Source organism: Tamandua tetradactyla, chromosome 5 (genome assembly GCF_023851605.1).
Source record: "Tamandua tetradactyla isolate mTamTet1 chromosome 5, mTamTet1.pri, whole genome shotgun sequence".
Classification (NCBI taxonomy): Eukaryota; Metazoa; Chordata; class Mammalia; order Pilosa; family Myrmecophagidae; genus Tamandua; species Tamandua tetradactyla.
The window spans coordinates 152,881,694-152,907,776 of NC_135331.1; the positions used below are offsets into that span (position 1 = coordinate 152,881,694).

The 26,083-nt window shown below is 31.9% G+C and overlaps 1 protein-coding gene and 1 non-coding gene across 2 annotated transcripts in view; both read left to right on the plus strand.

Annotated features, from left to right (window-relative positions):
• The window catches only part of MANEA (mannosidase endo-alpha), a 39,179-nt gene extending 14,016 nt beyond the window's left edge, over positions 1 to 25,163 (plus strand). Inside the window, exons 2-5 of the mRNA XM_077162428.1 lie at positions 2,654 to 3,235; positions 13,895 to 14,004; positions 20,381 to 20,457; positions 21,690 to 25,163. Coding sequence (XP_077018543.1) covers positions 2,692 to 3,235; positions 13,895 to 14,004; positions 20,381 to 20,457; positions 21,690 to 22,347 — 1,389 coding nt within the window. The 5' untranslated portion in view covers positions 2,654 to 2,691 and the 3' untranslated portion in view covers positions 22,348 to 25,163. The remainder of the gene's footprint in view (positions 1 to 2,653; positions 3,236 to 13,894; positions 14,005 to 20,380; positions 20,458 to 21,689) is intronic.
• On the plus strand, positions 17,332 to 17,402 carry TRNAA-UGC (transfer RNA alanine (anticodon UGC)). Its single transcript has one exon. It is a non-coding gene; the product is annotated as a tRNA-Ala (tRNA).
• Positions 25,164 to 26,083: the final 920 nt, after the last annotated feature.

Consider the following 26,083-nt stretch of genomic DNA (forward strand, 5'->3'; position numbering starts at 1 on the left):
AAGTCATTATAGACAGAACACTGACAGCATGCCAGAAAGACATGTTCACAAAATGACAATTGTGACCTAATATTTCAAGTGGAAGTAAAAAATTAAGAAAATGATATATGGGTGAGTAACAAAAATTATGATAACTCAGAAATGAAGAGGTATTACTCTGGAAAATAATTAAAAATGAAAATTTATAAATTATAAATGAAGGCTAGAAGGACACAAAAGCGAATAAGCACAATGGATAATGTCTTACGAGAAATAGAGGGTGAGAAGGAATTTATTTTTTTAATGAGATGAAGAAAGAGGTGAAAAGTATTCAAGAAAAAATGCAGTTCTAAAAAATGAGCAAAGATCCAATAAAAGCAGTTTGTGCAGAAGATCATGTCACTATTTTGTTAACAAGTCTTTGGTGGCCCCTTGATGTCTACCAGAATAAGAACTGTCCTTTCACCTAGGTACAGTATGCATCCAACATGCCATTACAGCTTTATTCTTACCTTTCTCTTACCTATTCTTACCTTCATTGCTTTCTGGCGGCAAGTCAAAAGAGACTTGCTGTTCACAAATGTATCTTTCCATATCCATTGTTATCTTTGGGCATACTGTATTATTTCCTCTGCCATTTTTGGCCATTCTCTTTTTTATCCTTTATTTTTTTTGCCAACCTGTGCACATTATACTCATTCTTTAAGAGTCTTGTAATACTTTACAATCTTTGTCCTTAAGAGTTTTATTTTTTTCAACTCCTTTGTTTATATGGTATTTCATTCCTATTCTACTTCTCTTTACTTCTTTGAGTTACAATTATTTGTATACTTGCCTTCCCCGTCTTCATGGATTATAAACACCTGTAGGATAAAAACTGTCTCTTACTATTCTATCTTTTTCATGTGGCACCAAACATAATGTTTTCTATATATACAGTTGCCCAATTGAAACTTGGGCTTTTTGTTTTCTAGAAATTTTTGGATATCCCAACCAAAAAAATATGTGTGTGTGTGTGCGCGCGCGTGTGTGCATATGCATGTGTATGTTTGTTTTTTAGAGAGTAATAAAGATTCAACTGGTTTAAGTCAATTATGCCTTTTTAGCTTATATCTTAATATTATTAATTGACGGCATAGCATAATTTAATGAGTTCAGCTTTTTGGTTGTGGTCATAGTGTATCCATACTAGCAAATGTTTAATACTATTAAAATATAATAACTTCAGTGGGTGGATGTATCTTACACTAGGAACAATAGAAAATATTATTTTGGTAATCTAACTTTCAAAGTTTAGGAAGGAAAATATTTTATATGAAAGCATTTTCATATACTGATAAATTAATATGGTTATTAAACCAAGTTCCCAAACCCTTCTACCTATCCCTTTGGTAAGAATCCATTTTCGTGGCTTTTATTAGAGAAAGGAAGAAGGAAATGACATGATGTAATGAGAAAATAAAGTGTCAGAACTTTAGTAATCAGTATTACCTCCAAGAGTTTGGGTATTTTAATATTTGTTTAATTATAATATAATTAAATATGCATATTATATATAAATATTCAAGACAGACATTTATATATAAGTTAAATATGTGTATTAAATTATATATGTGCATACATATGCATATATACTATCTATTTAAATATAATTTTGAAGCAGGCAAAATTAAAATACTATGGTTAGGCAGTTATGTAGTAGAAAAACTATAAAGAAAGTTGAGGGAATGAATGGTAAACACAAAAGTCAAGCAGTTTCCTTTAAGTATACTTGCTTTGTGGTTAAATTTTACATAAATACTTAATTAGATTAACAGCAGAATTGTGGATCTTTTAGAAAGTCATTTTATAAATGTAATCAATGTCTTTTCTCCAAATACTTTCCTAATGGGAAATTTGTATAAAAAAGACAAATATATATACATAAATATATATATTTATATGCACATATATACCACACACTTATAGAAACAAAAGTACTTATATCAAACAAAAATGTGACACAGTGCCATTATGGAAGTTGTAAGTTAGTGTTTATAGCCTCTACTTGATAAGACATTTTAAAGTTGCAAAGTAATTAAATTTTTCAAAATTAAGATTGTCTAACTAGTAACAATTCTTTTCCTCTACTGTCATTTGCTTTTATTTTTTGTCTGATTTTATTTTGTTTTAATGTCATTTTAAGTGTATGATTATCCCTTCTTTAATCAATATTTTAATTAAAAAGTGACTGTGGAAAATCCATTTTATGATCAGTTTTTTCATATATCCTTTTTCGTATATCCTTCCATTAACTATTGCTGTTTTAATTTTATACTTGTATTTAGAAAATTTTAGTCTATAGCATAGAAGACTATTCTCTCTATATATTGAATATGCATAAAATCTGTGTCCAAGATGAAAGTTAAATATATTTTGTTTTCTTTAATAAAATTCCTAAAATGTTTATCTGACTTAATGTAACTGGCATGCAGATAAAGGTCATATTTTCATATCATTACTTTCATTTAGTCTAGTTACATATGTGTTCTTTTGTGGACATCAATATTTGATGGTATAATTAACATCAAATGCACTTTCTTAATTTTTCAATGTAATGAACTTTATGGATTTTGAATATATTGAAAAATATTGTTAATACACCTACTAATTGTCTTTTTTCCATGTTTTGCAGCTAAACATTTACTTTTTTGGAGTTTAAAGTATGTCATTATGGCAAAGTTTCGAAGAAGGACTTGCATCATTTTGTCACTTTTTATTCTATTTATTATCTCTCTGATGATGGGTTTAAAAGCTCTAAGACCCAATACAACTACGTTTGGAGATCCTTTTGGACTTGACCTCCTTCCAGACCTTCGTCATCGAACTATTCACTTGGGGAAAACAGTTGATTCCCGAAAGAGTGACAGAGTCAACAGCGAAACACATACCAAGAGTTTAAAACGTGTCGAAATCACCATGAAACCTTCCAAAGCGTCTGAACTTAACCTGGAGGAACTGCAACCTCTCAATTATTATTTACATGTATTTTATTACAGTTGGTATGGAAATCCACAATTTGATGGTAAATATATACATTGGAACCATCCAGTCTTGGAGCATTGGGATCCTAGAATAGCCAAGAATTATCCACAAGGAAAACACAACCCCCCAGATGACATTGGCTCCAGCTTTTACCCTGAGTTGGGAAGTTACAGCTCTCGGGATCCTTCTGTCATAGAAACTCATATGAGACAAATGCGTTCAGCTTCAATAGGTAATTATTTTAACTATGTATGTGTTTATATCCTTTTCTCCATGGAACATTATATTTCTTTACATTGCTGTTAATAGTATTTTTATATTTTTAACTTACAAATTAAAATATTTTTAACTGGTCTTAAAAAGTCAAGTGACACTTTTTACATTGCTCTTAATTTTGAAGGATTTCTGAATATCTTGTTTTGATTGATTTATAATTTAATTATGTTTCTGAATTTTATTATGATTTATCTAAAATATGGTGAATTCTCCCACTTTAAGAATATTGTTCAATGATGTTTCTCAAAGATAGACACCTGTTTAAATATCACCCTATTTCAGAAGTAAAATATTTCTAGAGTCCAAAAAAATTCATTTTGCTTCCCTTGTTCAGTTCCACTCCCTTCCTAGGGAAACTATAGATCTGATTTCTGTCACTGGACATCAATTACGAATGGTCAATTAATTTTAAAAAATGAAATTGTCCAACCTTTCTTTATATGTCCATCTTGCTTCTTTTTCTCAGCATATTACCATATTTCTCAATATGGGGAAATATTCTGAGATTAACCCATGTTGTTAACTCCATCAGTAGTTTAATCATTTTTATTGCTAAGCAGTATTCCATAGTATAGTTATAGCAAATTTGTTTGTAAATTTACCTATTGATGGACAATTGGGTCCATTCACACCTCAGGCATATAGCATATAATTTGTTCTTGCTTTTTTTTGCATGTGTTTTTTTTTTTAAACTAGTTTGAAAAATGTCTCTTTTTAAAATTTCTGCATATGTTTCATTTATATAATATAATAATAATAGGATTGATTTGAAATATTTCATTTTGCTATTTTTCTTTTTGTCTGATCTGTTCTTTGTCCTTTTTCCCCTTTTTCTGACTTCTCTTGTATTGAATATGTTTAATATTCTGTTTTTTTTTTGAGAAGTGCATGGACTGGAAATCAAACTGGTCTCCCACATGGCACGCAAGAATTCTATCACTGAATTATCCTTGCACCCCCTATTTTTTTTTTAATATTCCATTTTATATGGCCTTTTGCTTATTAGATATATTTCCTCATTTTATTTTTTTTTCGGTGATTGCCCTAGAGTGTACAATATACACCTTTAACTTATCATAATCTACCTTCAATAGTATAATACCTTATATTTAGTTATAGTGTGAAAAACTTGCAACGGTAAATTTCCATTTTCTCCCTTTTTACTCCTTGTGCTAGTATTATAGTGCAGTTTAATATAGCCTAAGTTTTAAATTCTACAATAATATATTGTTATTTTTCTTTAATCAGTAAATTATTTAAAAAAAATTTTAGATAAGGAATGAAAAGTAATATTTATCACGTTTTACTACTTTATCGCTGTTCATTCTTTTGGTTAGATCTAGGTTTTTTTCTTCATCTGCTATCATTTTCCTTCTGTCTGAGCAATTTCCTTTGATAGCTTGTTCGTGTCTCCCTTTTACAAAAATTTCAGCACCTTCAATGTTGAAATTGACTTCCTGCTTTTGTTTCTGATGCAGTCAGCAGTTGTCCTTATTGTTATTCCCTCCTCACCCTCCACACTTCCTCTGCCCTTTCCTTGCACTCCACTTCCACATATATAGATAGATTCATTTTGTCCCACAGGTAAACAATATGAAAAAATATAAATTGGTGCCTGCAAATTCTTTAATTCATTGACATTCCCTTTGTAAAACCTACCTTTTTCAGTTCCTCAATCTTGTTAGTGCCTGTGGTAGTTAGGTTCTCATATCAGCTTGGACAGGTTCAGGTGCCTAGCTCTGTTGCTGTGGACATGAACCAATGGTACGTGAATCTCATCTGTTGCTGATTTCATCTGCAGTCGGCTAGGAGGCGTGCCTGCTGCAGTGAATGATGTTTGATTTAATTGACTGGTGCTTAAATGAGAGACTCAGCGTAGCATAGACCAAGCAGCTCAGCATACTCATCTCAGCACTCGTAGCTCAGCTCAGCCCAGGCCTTTGGTAAATGCAGAAAGATATCACCCCGGGAAAAGCTGTTGGAACCCAGAGGCCTGGAGAGAAGGCCAGCAGAGATCACACTGTGCCTTCCCATGTAAGAAAGAACCTCAGTCGAAAGTTAGCTGCCTTTCCTCTGAAGAACTAATGAAATAAATCCCCTTTTATTAAAAGCCAATCCATCTCTGGTGTGTTGCATTCCAGCAGCTAGCAAACTAGAACAGTTCCCTAGCAGTAGGACCAATAAGAAATTGGGTGCGCTTTTGTTTTCTAGCTTTACATAAAGATACAAAGTCATTGTGGAACTGATATATGTACAGAGAAATGCAGGGTTCTCTCATAAACAAAACACTATAGAGTTCTATGAATCTGTGTCAAAGCTTTATACAAGAAGGTAAAAGAAGTTACATAACTGGGTCTGTCCTCTATCCCACCCCTGTGGAGTAATTGTATTTTTTCAGTTATTTAAAAATCCAATTTTCAATATATTCTAGTATATGCTAATAAATTTTCTAGTTTTCTATGTATATTATGGGATAAAATGAGCTTTGTAAATTTTCAAACAGCTTTAATTGTGTGTGTACTGTGTACATGTGTCTCTTTGTCTTTACTTATTTACTTTTGAAAGAGGACCTTTTCAAGTGATTTTTTTTTCTATCTTTTACAAAGAATTTGTATCATTTTTAAGTAACTTGTTATCTCAAGACTGACTTGTCCTTTGTGGCTGAAAAACTAAGCTTTATTGACAGAGAAAATTGTTATTCTTGGAAGGTTTAATTTTCTTTATACAGATTGAACTGTATTCAATGAATGTTTTTTTTCCCCCCGCAGCTAGAAAGATTTTATCATTTTACTGTGATTATGAAGAACAGTTTCATTTTACTTTTAGTTTTTTCCTTTCCTAATGTTTATAAAGGCCTTTTGCCCCAATTCTTCATTTTCTATTATATATCATATGAGCATAAATTATTTCTAAATATTGTTGATAGTTCAGTTATTTTTCTTCTAAATGTTGACAGTTTCACAATGATACAAATATTTTAATTTTTGGTGAATTTTCTGCTGGGAAAAATAAACAACCAGTTGATGTCAATAAAAGTGACAACATTATAATTCATCTATGAATAAAGAAATTATTTCTTAATCAGTTTAATATTGAGTTATATTCATTATTATTAGGCAGAGAATAAGTTGTCTGTAAAGATGCTGAACGAAAAACACTGTTTTAATCCATGGAGTTGACTTGCTGACTCTGGCATTTTTGAATTGAAGATGATAGTAAATGAAGGTTATTTACATTGATTTATAGTTGAATATGCTTTGACTTCATCTTTAGCATTCTTATTTTTCCTTTGCTTTATTTGTCCTTTTTATTCTTAAATTTAATTGTTGCATGAAGTAATTATACTGTTATTTCATAGAGTAAAAGCCAGTTAATTTTCTGCTTTTAAAATTATAAGTACTATGTGTGTAAACCCTAATGGTCCAAAGATTTCTTACCTACAAAAGGATGACAGAATTATAATGAATATTGATATTGTATTTAAATTCCAATTATTATATTAATGGAATTTATCAGGTAGCATATAGAAACCTTTACTAGATTTGCACCTCTTCAGGTCTCATGTCTTTTTCTTTTATCACATCATTGTTTATTCATCACCATTATCATTTTTAGAATATTGGCATCACTCCAGAGAAAGAAATAAAAACAAAAAAGAAAAAAGAAAAAACTCAGACATCCCATACCTCTTACCCCTCCCTCTCATTGACCACCAGTATTTCAATCTAATCAATTTTTTTTTACTTTTGTTCCCCTCAATTATTTATAAATTTTTATCCTTATTTTTTTATCCTTGTTTTTTTTACTCATCTCTCCATACCCTGGATAAAAGCAGCATCAGACACAAGGTTTTCACAATCACATGGTCACATTGCAAAAGCTATGTATTTAAATAATCATCTTTGAGAATCAAGGCTACTGGAACACAGTTCAGCAGTTTCAGGTATTTTCCTCTAGTCACTCCAATGCCTTATAAACTAAAAAGGGATATCTATAATGCCTAAGAGTAACCTCCAGGTTAACTTCTCAACTCTGAAATCTCTTAGCCAGTTTCACAATGATGTAAATATTTTAATTTTTTACATCATTTATTTTGTCTCATTTCTTTCTCCCCCGTTTTGGCCACAAAGGCTTTCTCATCCCATGATTCTGGGTCCTAATTCATTCCTGGGGTCCTGTCCCACATTGCCAGGGAGATTTACACCCCTGGGACTCATGTCCCATGTAGGGGCAGGGTAGTGAGTTCACCTGCTAAGTTGACTTAGAGAGAGAGGCCACATGTGAGCAACAAAAGAGGTTCTCTGGGGGTAACTGTTAGGGCTAATTATAAATAGGCTTTGCTTCTCCTTTGCAGAAATGAGTTTCATAGGAGTGAACCCCAAGATTGAGGGCTCAGCTTATTAAATTGGTTGTCCCCACTGCTTGCAAAAATATAAGGAACTCCCCAGTTGGGGGAAGTTTAATATTTCCTCCTTTCTCCCCAGTCCCCCAAAGGAACTTTGCAAATATGGTTTTATTCTCTGGTGAAATTAGTCTGGAATAGATCAGAACAGCATACTAAACTGTACAACCCAACAGGATCTCACGCCCTATTCAAGAGTCCATGTAATTATGGTGTTCAAATAAACTGACCATACAAGTTAAATTAGATAATGTACTACCCTAAATATAAATTTTTCACCAAATAAACATTTCTTCCTTTGGTCTCACAGAAGTTTAAGTTTTAAAATACGAACCATATCATCCTTTACCCTGTGTTCTGATTTGCCTTAGTCCTATCCAGATCAACTTCATTCATATCTCTAGTCAAAGTCTGATCATTTTTTCAACTTTTTTAGCAGTTGCTGTATGGAGTAATGCTAACTCTGAGTCTTGGTTGTCCCATAAATACCCTAAATTTCAGGGAACGATCAGATTATTCACAGATAGCTTAATATCTCAGAATTTAGAAATAACAGTTGCAAACCCTGAACATTTGTGACTGCTGTAAAAGCTTACAGTCTAGAACTGTTTACAGTAGACCTCAATCTGATAACCCATGCTCTCAACTTCACTTCTCTGAGTTTGTATATTATAATTGGTCTGCCAGAGTGAGGCATGATAATATTTTTCTTTTTGTTTCTGTCATTTCATTCAGCATACTGTACTTAAGGTTCACTAACCTAATTGCATGCTTCACAACTTCATTCCTTCTTGAATCCTCTCAATACTCTGCTGTATGTATACATTCCCTCTTCCATCCCTCTGTCGTTGTACCCGTAAGCTGCCTCCATCCATTGTAATTGCAAACACTACTGCCAGAAACACCATTGTGCAAATGTCCATTCTTGCCCCCACTCTCAGTTCCTCCATGTATATACCTAGCAACGGAATTGTAGGATCATATAGCAGCCCCACCCCTGGCCTCCTGTGTAACTACCACACTGCCCTCCGGAAGGGCTGCACCCCCTGAGCTTCCCTACCAACAGTGAATATGTATATCTTTCTCCACATTTTCACTCGCACTTGTTTTTCTCAGTTCATTTTTAAACAGTTTTATTCACAATCATACAATCCAACCTAAGTAAATAGCCACACCTTCACCACCATAAAGTATATGAAGACATTTCCTTTTTTTCTGCAAAGAATCCATACCCCTTCCTCTATATCCCCCACCTGTTGATATTTAGTTTTGTTACATTCAGTGAAGGCATATCACAATATTACTGTTAACTGTAGACCCTAACTTGCATTTATTGTACTTTTTCCTATATATCATCCCATTTTCAGTACCTTGCAATGTTGACAATAATTTGTTCCCCCTCATGCAACAATGTTTTTATATTTGTACATTTAATCATTGTCATTATCCGTTCTATTATACCATCTCAGTCTTTATATCTTTCCTTCTGGTGTCATACATGCCCCAGCCCTTCTCCCTCATACATACTCACATTCAGCTTCATTCAGTGTACCTATATTATTGTGTTACCATCAAATAGTATTGTGCTATCCATTTCTTAATTTTTACAATCAGTCTTATTTCACATTCTATATTCCTTTAGCACCAAATGTATAATCTCTACCCTCTTTCTGTCTCCTGATAACCTATGTTCTTAACTTTAAAGTTCACTCATTAACGTTAGTTCATATTAGTGTGACCAGACAGTATTTGTCTTTTTTGTTTCTGGCTAATTTCAGTCAGCATAATGTCCTCAAGCCTCTTCCATGTTGTTTCATGCTTCATGACTATTGTCTTACAGCTGCATAACATTCCATCATATGTATATACCACCATCTGCTTAACCGTTCCTCTGTTGATGGACATTTGGGCTGTTTCCATCTCTTGGCAGTCATGAATAATGCTACTATAAATATCAGTGTGGAAATGTCCATTTGTGTCCTTGCCTTCAGTTCCTCTGAATATGTAGTAGTAATAGGATTGCTGCATCATATGGTAATTCTATACTTAGCTTCCTGAGGAACCACCAAACTGCCTTCCAGAGTGGCTGCACTGTTCTACATACCCAACAACAGTGAATATAAGTGTGCCTCTTTCTCCACATCCTCTCCAGCAGGTGTCATTTCCTGTTTTTTTATAAAGGCCATTCTAGTGGGTGTGATCTCATTGTGGTTTTCATTTGCATTTCCCTAATAGCCAGTGAAGTTGAGCATCTTTTCATGTGCCTTTTAGCCACTTGTATTTCCTCTTCTGAAAAGTGTCTGCTCATATCTTTTGCCCATTTTGTAATTGGGTTGTTTGTCTTTTTGTTGTTGAGTTGTAGAATCTCTGTATATTCTGGATACAAAACCCTTATCCGATATGTTGTTTCCAAATATTGTCTCCCATTGCTTAAGGTGGTTTTTTTTCCCCACTTTAGTCTAATATGGCAGCTGATATAATTTTGAAATGTTGGGGCCAGCCTTGCATTCTTGGAAGAAACCTCACTTACTTATGCTTTATTACCCCTTTCATATTTTGCTAAATTCTGTTTGCTAATATTGTTAAAGGATTTTTATTTGTGTCTATGTTTATGAGGGTTATTGGCCTGCAATTTTCTTTCCTAGAAATGTCCTTCTCTGGTTTCATTATTAGAGTAATGATGGCCTCTTAAAATTAGTTGAAAAGTCTTCCCTATTCTTCTGTTTCCTAGAAGAGATTGTATAGCATTGGTATTATTTCCTTCCTACATGTTTGATAGAATTCACCAGTGAAACCATCTGGGCCTGGTATCTCATTTTAACTACAAGTTCAATTTCATTAGCAGATATAGGACTATCCAGGTTACTTCTTTCTTCTTGAGTTTTAGCGGTTTTTGTCTTTCTAAGGATATGATCCATTTAATCTACTTTGTCAGATTTATGGGCATAATGTTGTTTGTATTAGTCTCTATTATCCTTTTGAAGTCTGAGGAGTTCCTATGGTTGTTGGTACTTTCATTCCTATTATTAGTAATAAGCTTTTTTCGTTTGTTTTTCTTTATCAGTTTGTCTAGAGGTCCAAGAATTTATTAATATTATTGATTCTTTTAATGAATCAGCATTTGGCTTAATTGATTTTCTCTATTTTTCTCATTTCAGTTCCGTTGATTTCTATTCTTATCTTTTTTATTTCCTTGCTTCTCCTAGCTTTGGGTTTAATTTGCTTTTCTTTATCTAGTCTTAATGCACTTAGTATAGTGATTTGAGACTCTTCTTAAATGATAGCATTTAGTTTAATACATTTTCCTCTGAACAGATTTCACTGAGAGTTACTCTTTGACCTGTGTGTTAATTAGAATAGTTTAAGTTCTACATATATGGGATATTTTCCAGATATCTTTCTACTGTGATTTCTAGTTAATTCAATGTGGTTAGAGAATATACTTTTTATGTTTTCCATTATTTAAAATTTGTTAAGGTTTATTTTACGGCCTTCCTTGGTGAATGTTCTACATGAACTGGAAAAGAATATGTGTCCTGCTGTTGTTGAATGGAGTTTCTTATACATATTAATTAGGTCAAGTTCTTGATAGTATTATTCAGATCTTTTCTATCCTAGCAGATTTTCTGTATTCTATCAATTACTGAGAAAGGATTATTAGAATCTCCAGGTATAATTGTAGATTCATCTATTTTTCCTTTTGGATCTGTCAGTTTGTGCTTCATATATTTTGAGGCTCTAATGTTAGGTACATGTACATGTAAGATCCTTTGTTTTATGGTACATCCTTCTTTATTATTGGTAGTATTCTTTGTTCTAAAATCTACTTTGATGTTAGTATAACTACTGCAGCCTTCTTTATTAGAGTTTGGCTGTTTTTTTATTTTCTACACTTTTACTTTTAACTTATCAATGTCTTTATACTTAAGGTGTTTTTTTTTATACATAGCATATGGTTGGTCCTTACTTTTTCAATCCAGTGTTACAATTTTGTCTTAAAATTGTTGTGATTAGAGCATTTTAGCTTAATATTATTATTGATATGATTGGATTGGTTAATACCATCTTGCTAAATGCTTCCTATTTATTCTATCTATTCTTTGACTCTTTTCTTTCCTAATTCTGTTATCTTTTGGATTTATAGAGCAATTGTTATGATTCAATTTAGTCTCTATTATTTGTTTATTTAAAACATTTTGCTTTCATTTTTTTCAGTTGTTAACCTAGGGTTTACCAAATATACCAATTAGAGTCTACTTACAAAGAATGTACTATTTTATATGTAATAGACAGACTTTACAATATATTATTGAATCTTCCCTCCCATACATATTGCTATTGTTATCTTACAGTCTTCTAGTACATAGGATACTATATGGTACTAGAAGTTACCATATTATTGTTGGTATAAACCAAAGCTTGACTGAGGTATTTTCTGTAAGGTGCCAGAGTAAATTATTTTTGGCTTTACAGGCCACACCGTCTCTTTTCAACTATTCATGTCTGCCACTGAAGTGTGAAAGTGGCCTTAAATAATATGTAAACAAAGGTATAGCAGATTTGTCCTGAAAAGGTCAAGATTTGATCTATAGGCCGTAGTTTACTAGCCACAACTCTAATTTTGATTTTTTAATAGCATTTAAAAGTAAGAGGAACTGGATCTTATTTTTTCCATTAGCTTATTCCATTTCCAGCATTTCACACTTTTTTGTATATGTAGATTCAAGTGTACATCGAGTATCATACTCATTTTGCCTGAAAATTTCCTTTTAACATTTCTTGTAGTACTAAAATTTTTGCATTGAAGTCTGTTTGCAATGAAGTCTTTCAAGTTTTGTCTCCTTTATTTGTGAGTGGTATTTCATCTGTTATATAATACTGTATGGCATGTGTGGGGATTTTGTGTTTTTTGTTTCTTTCTTTTCTTTTGGAACACTAAAACTACAACTGCATTATCTTCCATGGTTTCTGATGAGAAGTCTGATGTAATTTTTAAAAATCTCTTTATTTTTAATTTTTTATATTTTCTATTCATATCTGTGTCTCTCTCTCTTTTGTCTCTGACTCCTTCAAGATTTTTTTCTTTATTTTTGATTTTTAGCAACTTGAATACCATGTGTATATCTTGAAAACCATAAATATATCTCCATATAATTAGGCTTTGAATGAAATAATCTCAAATATTCTTTCTCTAGTTAGTAATTTCTGTGCAGGCATTATGTTTTTCACACCTATTTGTAATTTATCAACAGTAAGTAGGGACTACAGGGAAAAACTATGATACTGTAATTTATTTTACTTCTTATGAATCTTCTTTTAAAAGATATTGATTTCTGATGATGGTTTTGTGCCGATTTGATAAGATTTATGTACCCTAGAAAAGCCATGTTTTAATCCTAATCCCATTGTATAAAGGTAGCTGTTTCTTCTAATCCCTATTCAGTACTGTATGTTGGAAACTTTAATTGGCTTGTCTCCATGAAGATGTGACTCAGTCAGTGTGAGTATTAAACCTGATTAAGTGGAGACATGTCTCCATCCATTCCAGGTGGGTCTTGACTGGTATTACTGGAATCCTTTAAAAGAAGGAGCACTTTGGAAAAAGCTAGAGAACAATAAAAGAGAAAGCTACGAGATTCAGAGAGAGCAGAGAACGACTTAGCCACAAGAAACAGAGAGTCCACCAGCCAGGGACCTTTGGAAATGAAGAAGGAAAATGCCTCCCAGGGAGCTTCATGAAAGGAAGCCAAGAGAGAAGGCTAGCAGATGGCGCCATGTTCGCCATGTGCCTTTCCAGATGAGAGACAAACCCTGAACTTCACTGGCCTTCTTAAATCAAGGCACCTTTCCCTGGATGCTGTAGATTGGACATTTATAGACACTTGCTTTAACTGAGACATTGCCACAGCCTAAAAACTGTTAACGTGCAACTTATTAAATTCCCCTTTTTAAAAGCTGTCTATTTCTGGTTAATTGCATTCCAGCAGCTAGCAAACTAGAACAGACTTCACAAAAACTGACTATGGTAAGGAATGAAACCACTATATGTAATCTGTAAGTAAGTTAATAAAAACAACCTTTTCATAAAAATGTTTCTTTTTTTATTGTGAACTATTTGATATATACTCTGCTCTTTAAAAACAAAATACGTGTATTCATTACCATTTCTGTCTTTTCTTCTTCTTTTTTTCTTTTTTTGGTCTTTTCTGTTAGGTGTACTAGCGCTGTCTTGGTACCCACCTGATTCAAGTGATGAAAATGGAGAACCTACTGATGATTTGGTACCAACTATTTTGGACAAAGCTCATAAGTATAATATAAAGGTATTTTCTTTTATTTCCAAATTATACATAGGTTAATTTTTTAGGTAAGCGGAGAATAATGACCATTTTGGATTAGTCATTTTAATTCAAAACTTTATCTGAAAATAACAAACTTTTTTTTAATGATACTGTATTTATTTCATAAGGAAACTGTCTATAATTTATACGAGTTGCAAACCTTGACTTCTTCAAAATTTGAGATTATTCACTATTTTTTAACCATGTTTTACACTAATCTATTGAATATTTAGCAGAAAAGAAAGAGGAATGAAATGTTTTGTGAAAATAAAACAGAAATTAGTAAAGATTTTATATGTTAAAGATCTACTGAAGATAGAGTTCAATCATGTGACTAAGTATTTATAAAGTAGTTAGAAAATAGACTTACTAAAAAATTTGTCAAAATCCAATTTTCATTTGTCCTAACACACATATACTCTACTGTATTTATAAAATGCAGATAAAAGTATCAAGACAACTGTTAGACCATGCATATTCTACCCAGTTATTAAGAAATGTTATATATAAGGGAGAATTTCTCACAACATGAGATTTTATTGATTTATTTCAGAAATTATTTAAAATATCTAACTAAAACTGCAAAGGAAAATGTTATACTGACAAGCAAAAGAATACACATTGTGTTTCAAATCCAAGGGTACATTTAAAAAAATTGATTTTAATAGATTCACAGAAATAATAACTGTAAAGTCTGCCTTCACTAGCCATACTCACTACAACCCAAAGTCCCCAATTAAGGCCATTTAAAAAATATTAAAACATTAAACATTTTCATTGTAATTTATGGGACTGGAACTTACCTTAAAAAGAAAATCAAAACTGAAATCTCATGTGATGCAAAAACAAATAGCACTTTAGAAAACTGCATTATCAACACTACTGGGATATGGAATTTTGCCAAAGCTCTATTGTAAAAGCAAAATTTATAATATTAAATTAGAAACCAACAAGAATGGACGATAAGTCAACTAAGCCGCCATACAAATGCTTGAAAGAAACCAATAATAACAAAATAGACTAAATGAAGTAGTAGGAAGAATTCATAAGAATGAAATAAGTTAATTAAATAGAATGCAAAGCTTCATCAGTAGTCTGGGTGAATTAATCATGATTTTCTCAACTTTGGAAAGAAAAACACAATAGACAAACTGACAAAACTAAAAGAGAGAGAGAAATAGATATCAAAAATCAAAAGGAAAAATGCCTATAGGTAATAAGAGAGTTTAAGACTTTATATTAGCATATTTGAAATATACAAAAAATGGGCAGTTTTAAAGAAAACTCAAAAAATGTTAATTTTTTGTACAGAAAGAGATTTAAAAATATAAATTGGCTAATTACCCTAGGAAAAAATTAAAAAGTAAATGAACATTTATTGTCCCTGAAACGCCATATTTTACCTATCAGTTCTATTCAGTTTTTGAGGAACTATTGATTTTTGTGATACTGAAATGCAGTGGAACATGAACTTATCCTGTGTAACAATTTACGCCAAAACTTGGCAGCTTAAAACAACAAACATTTATAATCTCGAGCAATTTCTAAGGGTTAGGAATCTGGCTGTGGCTTAACTGGGTGAATCTGGTTCTGTTGAGTCAAGGTTAGCTACAAAATCCATTTCCAAGTTCTCTCCTGTGGTTGTTGACAAGCTTCAGTTCCTTGCAGCTGTTGAATTGGAGATTTCAATTTCTTGCCATGTGGACCTCTCCACAGGGTGCTGAGTCTCCTTGAGACATGGCAGTTAACTTCTGCAAAGAAAGGATCCAAGAGGGAGAGAGTCTGATAAAGAAGCTGGAGTCTCTTTTTGACCTAATCTTGGGAGTAAGGTGCTATCACTTCTGCCCTGTGTAAGCATGGTGGGTACAGTGCAGGAGGGAATGGCACCTGGGTGTGCATGAATAGCAGGAGATAAGGATCACTAGGGCCGTCTAGGAGTCTGGCTATCATAGAAACTTTCAAACTTTTTCTATAGTTATATAGAAATATCAGGATATAGCACAATCCTGGTCCAAAACTAAAAAAAGATACGCAAGAAAGAGATTTATGAGCTACTATAAAATTACTAAAGAAAACAGATACAAAATTACTAAAGAAACCTTAGATAAGAAGTGTTCATATCAGGAATCTCAGAATGGTTTCCATAGTATGAAATCTGAATCCAAATTGCCTGGATTCAAATCCTGGCTCAACTCCTTACTATGTTATGTGTTCCTTGTGCCTCAGTTTGCTGATCTCTGTGATGAAAGTAGTAGCAAAACCTTACCTCACAGAATGGTTATAAGGATTACAGGTGGTAATGTAGGTAAAACGCTTAGATTAGTATCTAGCATGGAGCAAGCACTATGTAAGTGTTAAGTGAAAATGAAACTTCACTGATTAGTTAAAAGAGATAAAAACATGAGCATCTTAATGGGTACTGAAAATTTATGAAAAAACAAACTCATTACTAGTAAAACTCTTAATAACCAAAGAACAAGACTGTTCTTTACCTGGATAAAGTGTATCTTTTATAAACCTATATCAAATATCATCTTTCATGCCCCCTAAATCAAGAAGATCTAAGAAGAATGCCCTGTGTTATCAGAATTATTCAGTACTATTATGGAGACTCTAAAACAGAGCAATTTTGACTCAAAAAGACAAAAAGGAAAACAATCCTAGTAAAAATATTGTTATTTGCAAATGGTAAATACCTAGAAAATCTATGAAAATTGTCTAAAAATCTATTCTAAAAAAATGGGTGTAGTAATTGGCTGAAAAAATCATAAATCAGAATGATTCCTATATTAAAGCAAAATAAAATCATCAGGAAAAAAATGGGGAAAAAAGTACATTGAAATAACATAGCTGTAGGTATGTGAAAACATAGCATTTTGTTGAAAGATATGAAAGACTTGCATAATGGAAAAACATAATTTGATGGGAAGATTCAAAATTGCAAAAGTGACCATTTTCCTCAAACGTGTATCTATTTTATATAACATAATTTGTGAATGTAATGCAATCTTAGTTTAAAATCTCAATAAGATTTAATGAGGCTAATCCCTAGGTTTGTATATATGTCAAAATTAAGTAAGCCTTTTTAAAAAAATGTTTATTAATGAGGGAAAAGCATCTTATTTTTTTCAAGCTTATTTTCTCTTTCTTAAAAGTTTCTGCCTAGTTTGAGCATCTGTTATTTCATGCACTAAAATGTAAAACCCTTTATTTTCACCTTGTTTTTTTAATTAAAATTTTAGGTTCAGTAATTATATATAATAACCAGTCATGACCACCAGAATGGCTAAAATTAAAAAGATTGAGGGTGCATGGGTGGTTCAGTGGTAGAATGCTCGCCTTGCATGCGGGAGACCCGGGTTCAATTCTCGGACCATGCACCCCCCCCAAAAAAAAATGGTTGATAATGATGACAAGGATATAAAATCATTTGTAACACTCATACACTGTTGCTGGGAGTGAAATTGGTACAACCAATCTGGAAAACTGTTTCGCAGATTTTACTAAAACAACATAATATGATACCTAACACCAAGCAGTTCTTCTCCTTAATATATTCTCAATGGAAATGCTTACATGTGCTCTTGAAAAAGATAAGTAGTAGAATGGTCAAAATAGCAGTGTGATTCTATTTCTGTAAAATTCAAAAATAAAGCCCAGTGTATGCTATTAAAGGTCAGGAGAGTCTAGAAGAGGGCATGAGGGCACTCTTCTGCAAAGGAGTACTGGAAATGTTGTTTCTTGATCTCATTTCAGGTTACATGGGTTCATTTAATTAAGTTGTATACCTATGATATCTTCACTTTTCCTATATGTATAATTAAAAAAAAAAGTACTATTTACAATAACAAAGTATATAAGGTTTCTAGGAATAAATAAATATAATAAAGATGTTTGTAGTCATGTGGATAGCTAGTTTTTTTTTTTTCCCCAACTTTATGTATAAATCACATCTCATACTACGGTTTATCAACATCCATTATTTATTTGGTCTATGGCCTTAGAGTTTTCATTATATCTGATTCTCAGACTAAAATGCATTAGATTTTAGACCATGTGGAACAATTGCATGTGGTATATACATGGTTCTCAGCATAAAAAAAAAAGATTTCTCAATTTCATTTGAAATTTGTTATACTTTGCATGACTTCTCTCCCTTTCCCCCTTTTTGTCTTCTTGTACCTAAATAAATAATGTGAATTTATACAAACAACTTGGTGACTGTTACCCAAATGGAATAAATATGTAAGGCCTAGAATTTAATTGGACTACTGTCCAAGTGTGCATGGAATGCATTCATTCATTCACTCATTCATTGCCTGCTGTGTGCCAGATGCTGTGTTCTAGTTGCTGACAGTTATTAAGAAGAATAAGATATTTTCTCTGTTCTTAAGGGACCTTGTAATTTACTGGAGGTCACAGACAAGCACAAATAATAGCAAGAAGAAAAAAGTACAAAATATGGTACCGCATAGGTGTGGGAAAATCTTCCTCATTCTTGTTGTGGAGGAGGGTGGAAGGTGTGCAGGGATGAAAATGGGGAATAGAAGCATTGGAGAAGAAAAAAATAATGATCAGATTTTCACTTAGAGACTGGTGAGGTCATCACTAAAGGCATGAAACGGGGAGTGTGGGGGAATATTTATATAAGCTTCATTCCCTAAAGATAATGTAAGTATTTAGTTTTATGTATAGTATCCTATAATTAAGCTTATTTTAATTGGTCTAATAGAGTTTTCCAAAAGGAAGAGAGAAATGCTGATTAGATTACATCATTAATTAAACCTGTAATTTTATTATAATTAAAAAGTTAGAAATATATAAGGAAAAAATTAAATGATGTTATATATTTACAGTTAATGGCTTTTCTAATTTGCTACAAATAGTGATCTGCATTTTCAAAGAATCAAGCCATTTATAGTTTGCAGCTTTAAAAGCAAATTCATTTTTAAATGTAGTTTCCTTTATGTATAAAATGGAAACTAATTTAGAACATGCAACCCTACATCTGAAGGAAGAATAACCCAAGGTAACATAAGAGAATGAAAATAGCTACACCCTTGCCAGTCTTTCTTTCAATTGTAGTTAAAAATCAAATACCAGCACCACTGAAAAATCTGACTGCTCTGGTAATGCTAATGATATACTGCAGAAATGAATTTTTGACTTTAGTTTGTTACTGGTAAAGATTTCCTTTGTGTAATATTACCATAATCTTATTTTATTGAAAGTAGGGAATGCTATTTTTACTAAATTCTAACTGGCCCTAATATAATGAGTCTGTCAAAATTAGTAGCACTATGATTAATGCAAAATACATTTCACTATATTTGGGTAATTGAAAATGAAGTCATTTTGTGTAAGTGGCTTAAAAGTCTCTAGTTCCATTAGTATTTCATAATTAAAATTAAAACAATGTCGTTAAGTTTACGACGTTGCCATAATTATTTTTGATTGTTGATAAATCTGTGAAATAGGATTAAAAGTGAAAATCCTAATATCTTTGTTTTATAAATCTTAAAGAATTGCCATTAAGGGAAATATCATCTGTACTATCTATATTACTAGTTAGAAGAGGCATACAAAATGATTTTGCTAGCCATACCTTAATGTATGTATAGCTAATTATTTAAAAAATTAGTTAACTCTTCTGTGCACAGTATTTTTAAAATATTTTTGGTACTCCTTTCTACTGTTGTACTAGAGATATTATGTAAACCATATCAACATATCGGAAACTTAAGCATTCTGAAAATTATTTTCCTTTATAGTACTAGTGGGTTTTATTTTTTCCAGTAGATTTGTTATAAATTCTTTTATTTCTAGTACAAATTAAATTTAGATATTTTTAAATTGCTGTTTTAATGATATTGTACACGTTATCATTTTTCAGAAATGTGTTATTGACTCCATTTAAACATAAACTTATTGGAAACACCTGAAACATCCCAGATATTTCTGGATCATGTTTTGTTTTAACTTTTGCAAAAAGAAAGATATGTCTAAATATAGAATATGTTCCTATATATCCTGGGTGACCTTAGGCAATTTACTGAACCTATCTTAGCTTTGATTGCCTTAGTTGGAAAATGGAGATAACGAAAATAACTATCTTACAGAGTTGTTATGAAGATTAACTGAGATAATAAGTATAAAATTTTTAGCACAGTAATTAGCAGAGAAAGTTCTTAATAAATGTTACATCATTAGAATTCTCTGGTCACTTCTGTGTTCAATAAGTATTCATCTTAAATTAAGGTTTTAAATCAGTCACTGTATAAAAATATGGCATATACTTTCATTTTTATTTTTACATGATAGATAATTTTCCTCTAATAAAATTTTTTGTATGTTTCAGGTCACTTTTCACATAGAACCATATGGTAATCGAGATGATCAAAGCATGTACACAAATGTCAAGTACATTATAGACAAGTGAGTCTCTTCTGTGTTCTTAATTGCTATTATATGATTCATATGATAATTACTTTTAGAAAAGAACATTTAAATTATATTTATGGGATTTTAATGATTTATGATCTGGCATATTTAATAAAATGAATTTAAACTGTTTTTGTAATAAATGTTACAATCATTTAGGGAAACATTTCAGAAATTCCTTACTGTTCACTTTCCGTATGTAAAAAGATTGCTATTTTTACTGTTTTACATTTTTAGTACACTATTATGATTTCTGTCATATTGACATTTTAAATTGATTTATCTTTTAAATCTTATGACTATAGAATTTTGTCTTTTAGATAAAAATTTTGTGTTTATACAAGAGAGCCACCCCAGCTCTCTTTTGGTTACCATTTGCATGCAATGTCTTTTTTGAATCCTTTTCACATTCAATCTATTTGTGTCTTTGGATCTAAAGTAAGTCTCTTGCAAACAGCATGTAGTAGGATCAGTTTTCTTATCCATTTTGCTAATTTCTGCATTTTAATTGGAGAATGCAGCAAGAGCAAGTAAAAATGTTACAAAAATTTCCTACTGTCTATAAATTGCTTTTTTTTCCTGATTCAGCATTTGTTTGGTTGCAGTAACTCTTTGACCATTTTTCAGAATTCTGACAAAGTTGGTTCTGACGGTTTCTGCCTCTTTCATTGTTTCTTTAGAGGAATGGGTGTTGGACCTGCCTACTCCACCATTTTGCTGACTCCAGTTGTGAACCACTTTTATAGCCAAGGGCCTACATTTAATGTTTTCACTTATATTTAGTCTAATTACAAGAAAAAATTATTAATGCAGCTTCATTTTACTAAAGGATTTTACTGATAATGATCTGTGGCAGATGCTGTACTCTGACAAAGAAACATGTCGGCAACAGTGGGACGTTTATTACTGATTTTTAAAAACATAATTTTTATATTCCTGTGGAAAATAATGGGCTTTTATGACATTAGACATCATTTGTAAACTTCAGTAAGAGATCATTGATTTCCACTTTGGTGATGTCCTGATGTAGCCAGTATCTCATTTTCCAATGTATAAAATTAAAATGCATTTTTAATGATTATACTTATATAACTTATTCCCCAAAGAAGTTGAACAGTGTATTTAAATTGCTCGGATAACCTTCCTTTTCAGTACATCAACAGTTTTTGTCTGTGGCAAATGAGTTGTGAATACTCATTTCACTTTTACATATGTTTGCATTCTAGATATGGAAATCATCCAGCCTTTTACAGGTACAAGGCTAGGACTGGCAAAGCTCTTCCTATGTTTTATATCTATGACTCCTACATTACAAAGCCTGAAAAATGGGCCAACCTGTTAACAGTCTCAGGGTCTCAGAGTGTTCGCAATTCTCCTTATGATGGATTGTTTATTGCGCTTCTAGTAGAAGAAAAGCATAAATATGAAATTCTTCACAGTGGTTTTGATGGAATTTATACATATTTTGCCACAAATGGCTTTACTTACGGCTCATCACATCAGAACTGGGCTGGCCTAAAACACTTCTGTGATACCTACAACTTAATATTTATCCCAAGCGTGGGCCCAGGATACATAGATACAAGCATCCGTCCATGGAACACTCACAACACTCGGAACCGAGTCAATGGCAAGTATTACGAGGCTGCTCTGAATGCTGCACTCCAGGCCCGCCCCAGCTTAATCTCTGTCACCTCTTTTAATGAGTGGCATGAAGGAACTCAGATTGAAAAAGCCGTTCCCAAAAGAAACAGTCATACAGTATATTTGGATTACCGGCCTCACAAACCAAATCTTTATCTAGAACTAACTCGCAAGTGGTCTGAAAAATACAGTAAGGAGAGAGCAATTTATGCATTAGATCACCAGAAGCCTATTTCTTAATATTATTGATTAAAGTTTAACTATTGAAGTCACCAAATTTCAATACATTCCTTTTGTTTTGAGTTATGGAATGAAAACTGTCGAACTCTGTATGTACTGTTACTGTTCTCTTTGATAAATACATGCACTTTTCAGAAGAGATAATATTGTCGTTGGCACCCTTCACGATGTTGCCCTGAGGAAATATCTGAGAGAAGAGTTGTGCAAACAACATTCCCTATCATGTGATTTGCTGTATTTCTGACTGATACTGAAATTCTGCTTCGATGGCAATTTAATTTTGATTTTGCAGTAACTAACCGCCTATGTTATCATACAGTTAAATCCTCCTTGTGTTCTGGGCCCAAAGAAATAGGACTGTGTGTGTGTTTGGTGTATCTATATAGGTTAAAGACTGTAAAAAACTAATGATTTTGTGATAATGTAAATGCCTCATTTCTAATATTTTTTCCAGTGACTGAGTCATCCTTATTGTATTAGTGCTCAGGCTTTGGATAACTCTCCAATGACAAAATTCTTATGAAAGCTAAAATTATATATCTTAAACCATACTGTGAGCCATATTATGTTAGTAAGTTCTGCTATTTTTGCAGCACAATATGTATCATCATTTGCAGATTTTTGGAAACATATAGCACGCTACCTTTTCACACATTTAGAATTTCTGTTTTATTATGCTGAATTCCAGATTTTAGATGTCATGGAAAGTATTTTCATAGAGGTCAATGATTGTTTATCAGTTATTAGGAAAACATAATTGTTTCACAATTATTATAAAGGTGTAATGCCTAAAATGTTCAGTCATCTTTTTTAGGATACCCTGTCAATCTTTAACGTTTAATGTTGATCAGATACCAACTGTTGCATAAGGAAGAAAATAATCACTAGAATGGATTTTCTTCTTAAAATATTTCAAGTTATTTTTAAAAAGTCTTACGGAAAATTTGCTTACCATTTTAGACTTCAGAGATGTGGAACTGAAAATTCTTTCATGTCCTTTAATATGGCTCTTGAAGTTTGACTGTTAAGTTACATTTAATAATGATGATATTATTCATTTAAAAGTCAATACTCTAAAATCTTGTATGTGATAACATTCATATCACAAAATTTTATATTCTCATAGAACCTTTCAGGTTGAAACACTTCTGGCCAACAATTGTGCATGTATTATGACAAATTAATCATTTATATGCTAAAGATGAATCTCTTTTACTGTTAATACTAGTGAATAATAAAATGTACTCTAATATAGTTAATATTTGTAACTGTAATTACAGTAAGACATCTAATATACATGCTATTACAAAAAATTTCTTAGTTAATTCTTTTAAAGAGAAGCATAGGAAAATGTTAAATAATAATGCATGTAATTTTTCAGAGCATAAAGGTACTCATTAGAAACATAAATTAACACCGGAATTTATCATAAAATGTCCCATCAAATGAAATTCATTTTTAAGCAGAGGTTTTGACTAAAATAGCATACCTTTGAAAACCAGGATGATTAATATTAATCTCGAAATTTGCCATTCCTCAGAGAATGACCAGACCACTGGAAATTAGCACACTAGTAATAATCTGATTACTTCCCAGGGAAAACTTTATCCCATAGAATAAATCACTATGATAGTTTGATACAACCAAGTATCTTCATGGGATCAATCATACATATGTAACCTGTGGATTTTGTTCATATAGTTCACCACTATATGTTATTTCGGGATAAGCTTGAATAAGTTATACCTAATAATCTTTTATAAAATATCCTATTTTATTAAAACTTAGAGGAATAGATACTACAAGGGATTTTCATCGTTGCTCGTATTCCACCTTGATAGAAAATTAAACTTATGAATCGTCCCAAGATTAAAAGAGGTGTTAAAACAGCACCAGCCATCCTCAACATAGATGCCACACTCTCTATACTGTCCCTATTGCAGACTTAGATGATCCATTATTGTACAGTTTACCTCTGAACTTCATCACAGTCCCGCAACACAGTACCCCAAACAGCTAGTAGCAGTCAGTCAGATAAAGGTAAGATAAAGCGGATTCCATCTTAATTGCAGAAAGTTAATTTTCAAGGAGAGAATATTTGGAATCTGATCTGATAATGGATTAGTAGTGTATAACTATATGAATATCATCTTTTCTCCTTTTTAAAAAGAAATATAACATTCATATAGTTAGGAAAATTTCTAATAATTTTGTTAATTCTTGGGTAGGAGTGCTTTTGAAATCTTCCTCAGGTATTTTACAACTCCCTATACCATTTGGCTTGTGACACAGCTTAGATCCTTTTGATCACAAGTAAATATAAGCAAATAATTTATTTCTTAATTTAAAAAAACTATGGATCTGAATTCAATAAACTGAAATAACTTTTTTAAAAAGTAAGTGGTATAGGGTGCACAGGTGGTTCAGGGATAGAATGCTCCCCTTCTATGTGGGAGACCCAGGTTCGATTCCCTCAATTCCCAGACAATGCAGCCCCCCCACCAAAAAAAAACTATGAGTCTAAATTCAATAAACTGAAATAACTTTAAGTGGTATAGTATAATATAATGCATGAATCAATGTATTCTTTTATAAATTATTCATATTTTATGGTTTAATCAGTTGAATTGCTTTGACTGTACAAAAACCATATCTTTATTCCTATACTCCTCCCTTTAAAGACTAATATTGTCTAAAACTGCTGTCATTAATGTTTATCTGAGATGTATGTGAATTTTTTTTTATTTTAAGAGTATAATTAGTCATAACATGACTGTTACATGGATTACTTAACTTTCATCTAATAAAAGCATACATAAAATAAATCAGATAATTTTTTCATTTTTTATGAAATATGTATTTTTTCATTTCTATTTATTAAATATGTTTTTATTTAACAAATGAAAAGGTATATTCAGTAGCTACTCTTCACATATTTTACCCCTTGTTGAGATACACGGTAGTTACAAAATAGGCATCTTTAACTGTGCATACCTTTTAAATGTGTGAATTTAAGTGATACACACAACCTAAGTAGACACATACAAAGTTTTTAAAAAAAATTTGAATGTATTTTCTCATATTTATCTTCTTTGGGTATAATGTATTAGCAAGGACTTCTTTTAGAAAACTGACCTTTCCCTAAAACAGCAGAAGTAAACAAACCACCAGAAAACCTTTCAACTTCATGGTCATTACTTTTCAAAATGAATCAGTTATTCCATTTAAACATGATGCCTGCTCCCAAACTCTATAGTGCTTACAGAAATGGTTCTTAAAGGTCTGTCTCTATCTAAATTTTGAAGGCAAAACACTCATGTCCTATAGTGTGAAAGAGCAATACTTATTTACAATAAGGAAAATTTTAGTTATTTGTATAAATATTTACAATTTAAAATTTAATGCTTGACCCACTCATAGAGAATTTTATGGCTCAGAACATTCTTTTTAAAAAACTGCTCAAATGAAATTTTATGCTGACCTTGACATGTATCTACAGTGAAGGCTCAACACTACTTTGAAGAATATTATCCTTGAGAATTCAGAGACATCTTTGGCTTAATTATTTTATGGAGATTCATTCATCCTTATTCAAATCAAAGAGTTCGGTTAATAGTGCTCTTATATTCCAGCAATCACTGATGAGAAGAGTGTTTATCAGTATGATTGGCCTTTTGTTCTTATATAATTACTATTAACTTTAGGGTATCGGAAGACAAAATGATATCTGGTAAGC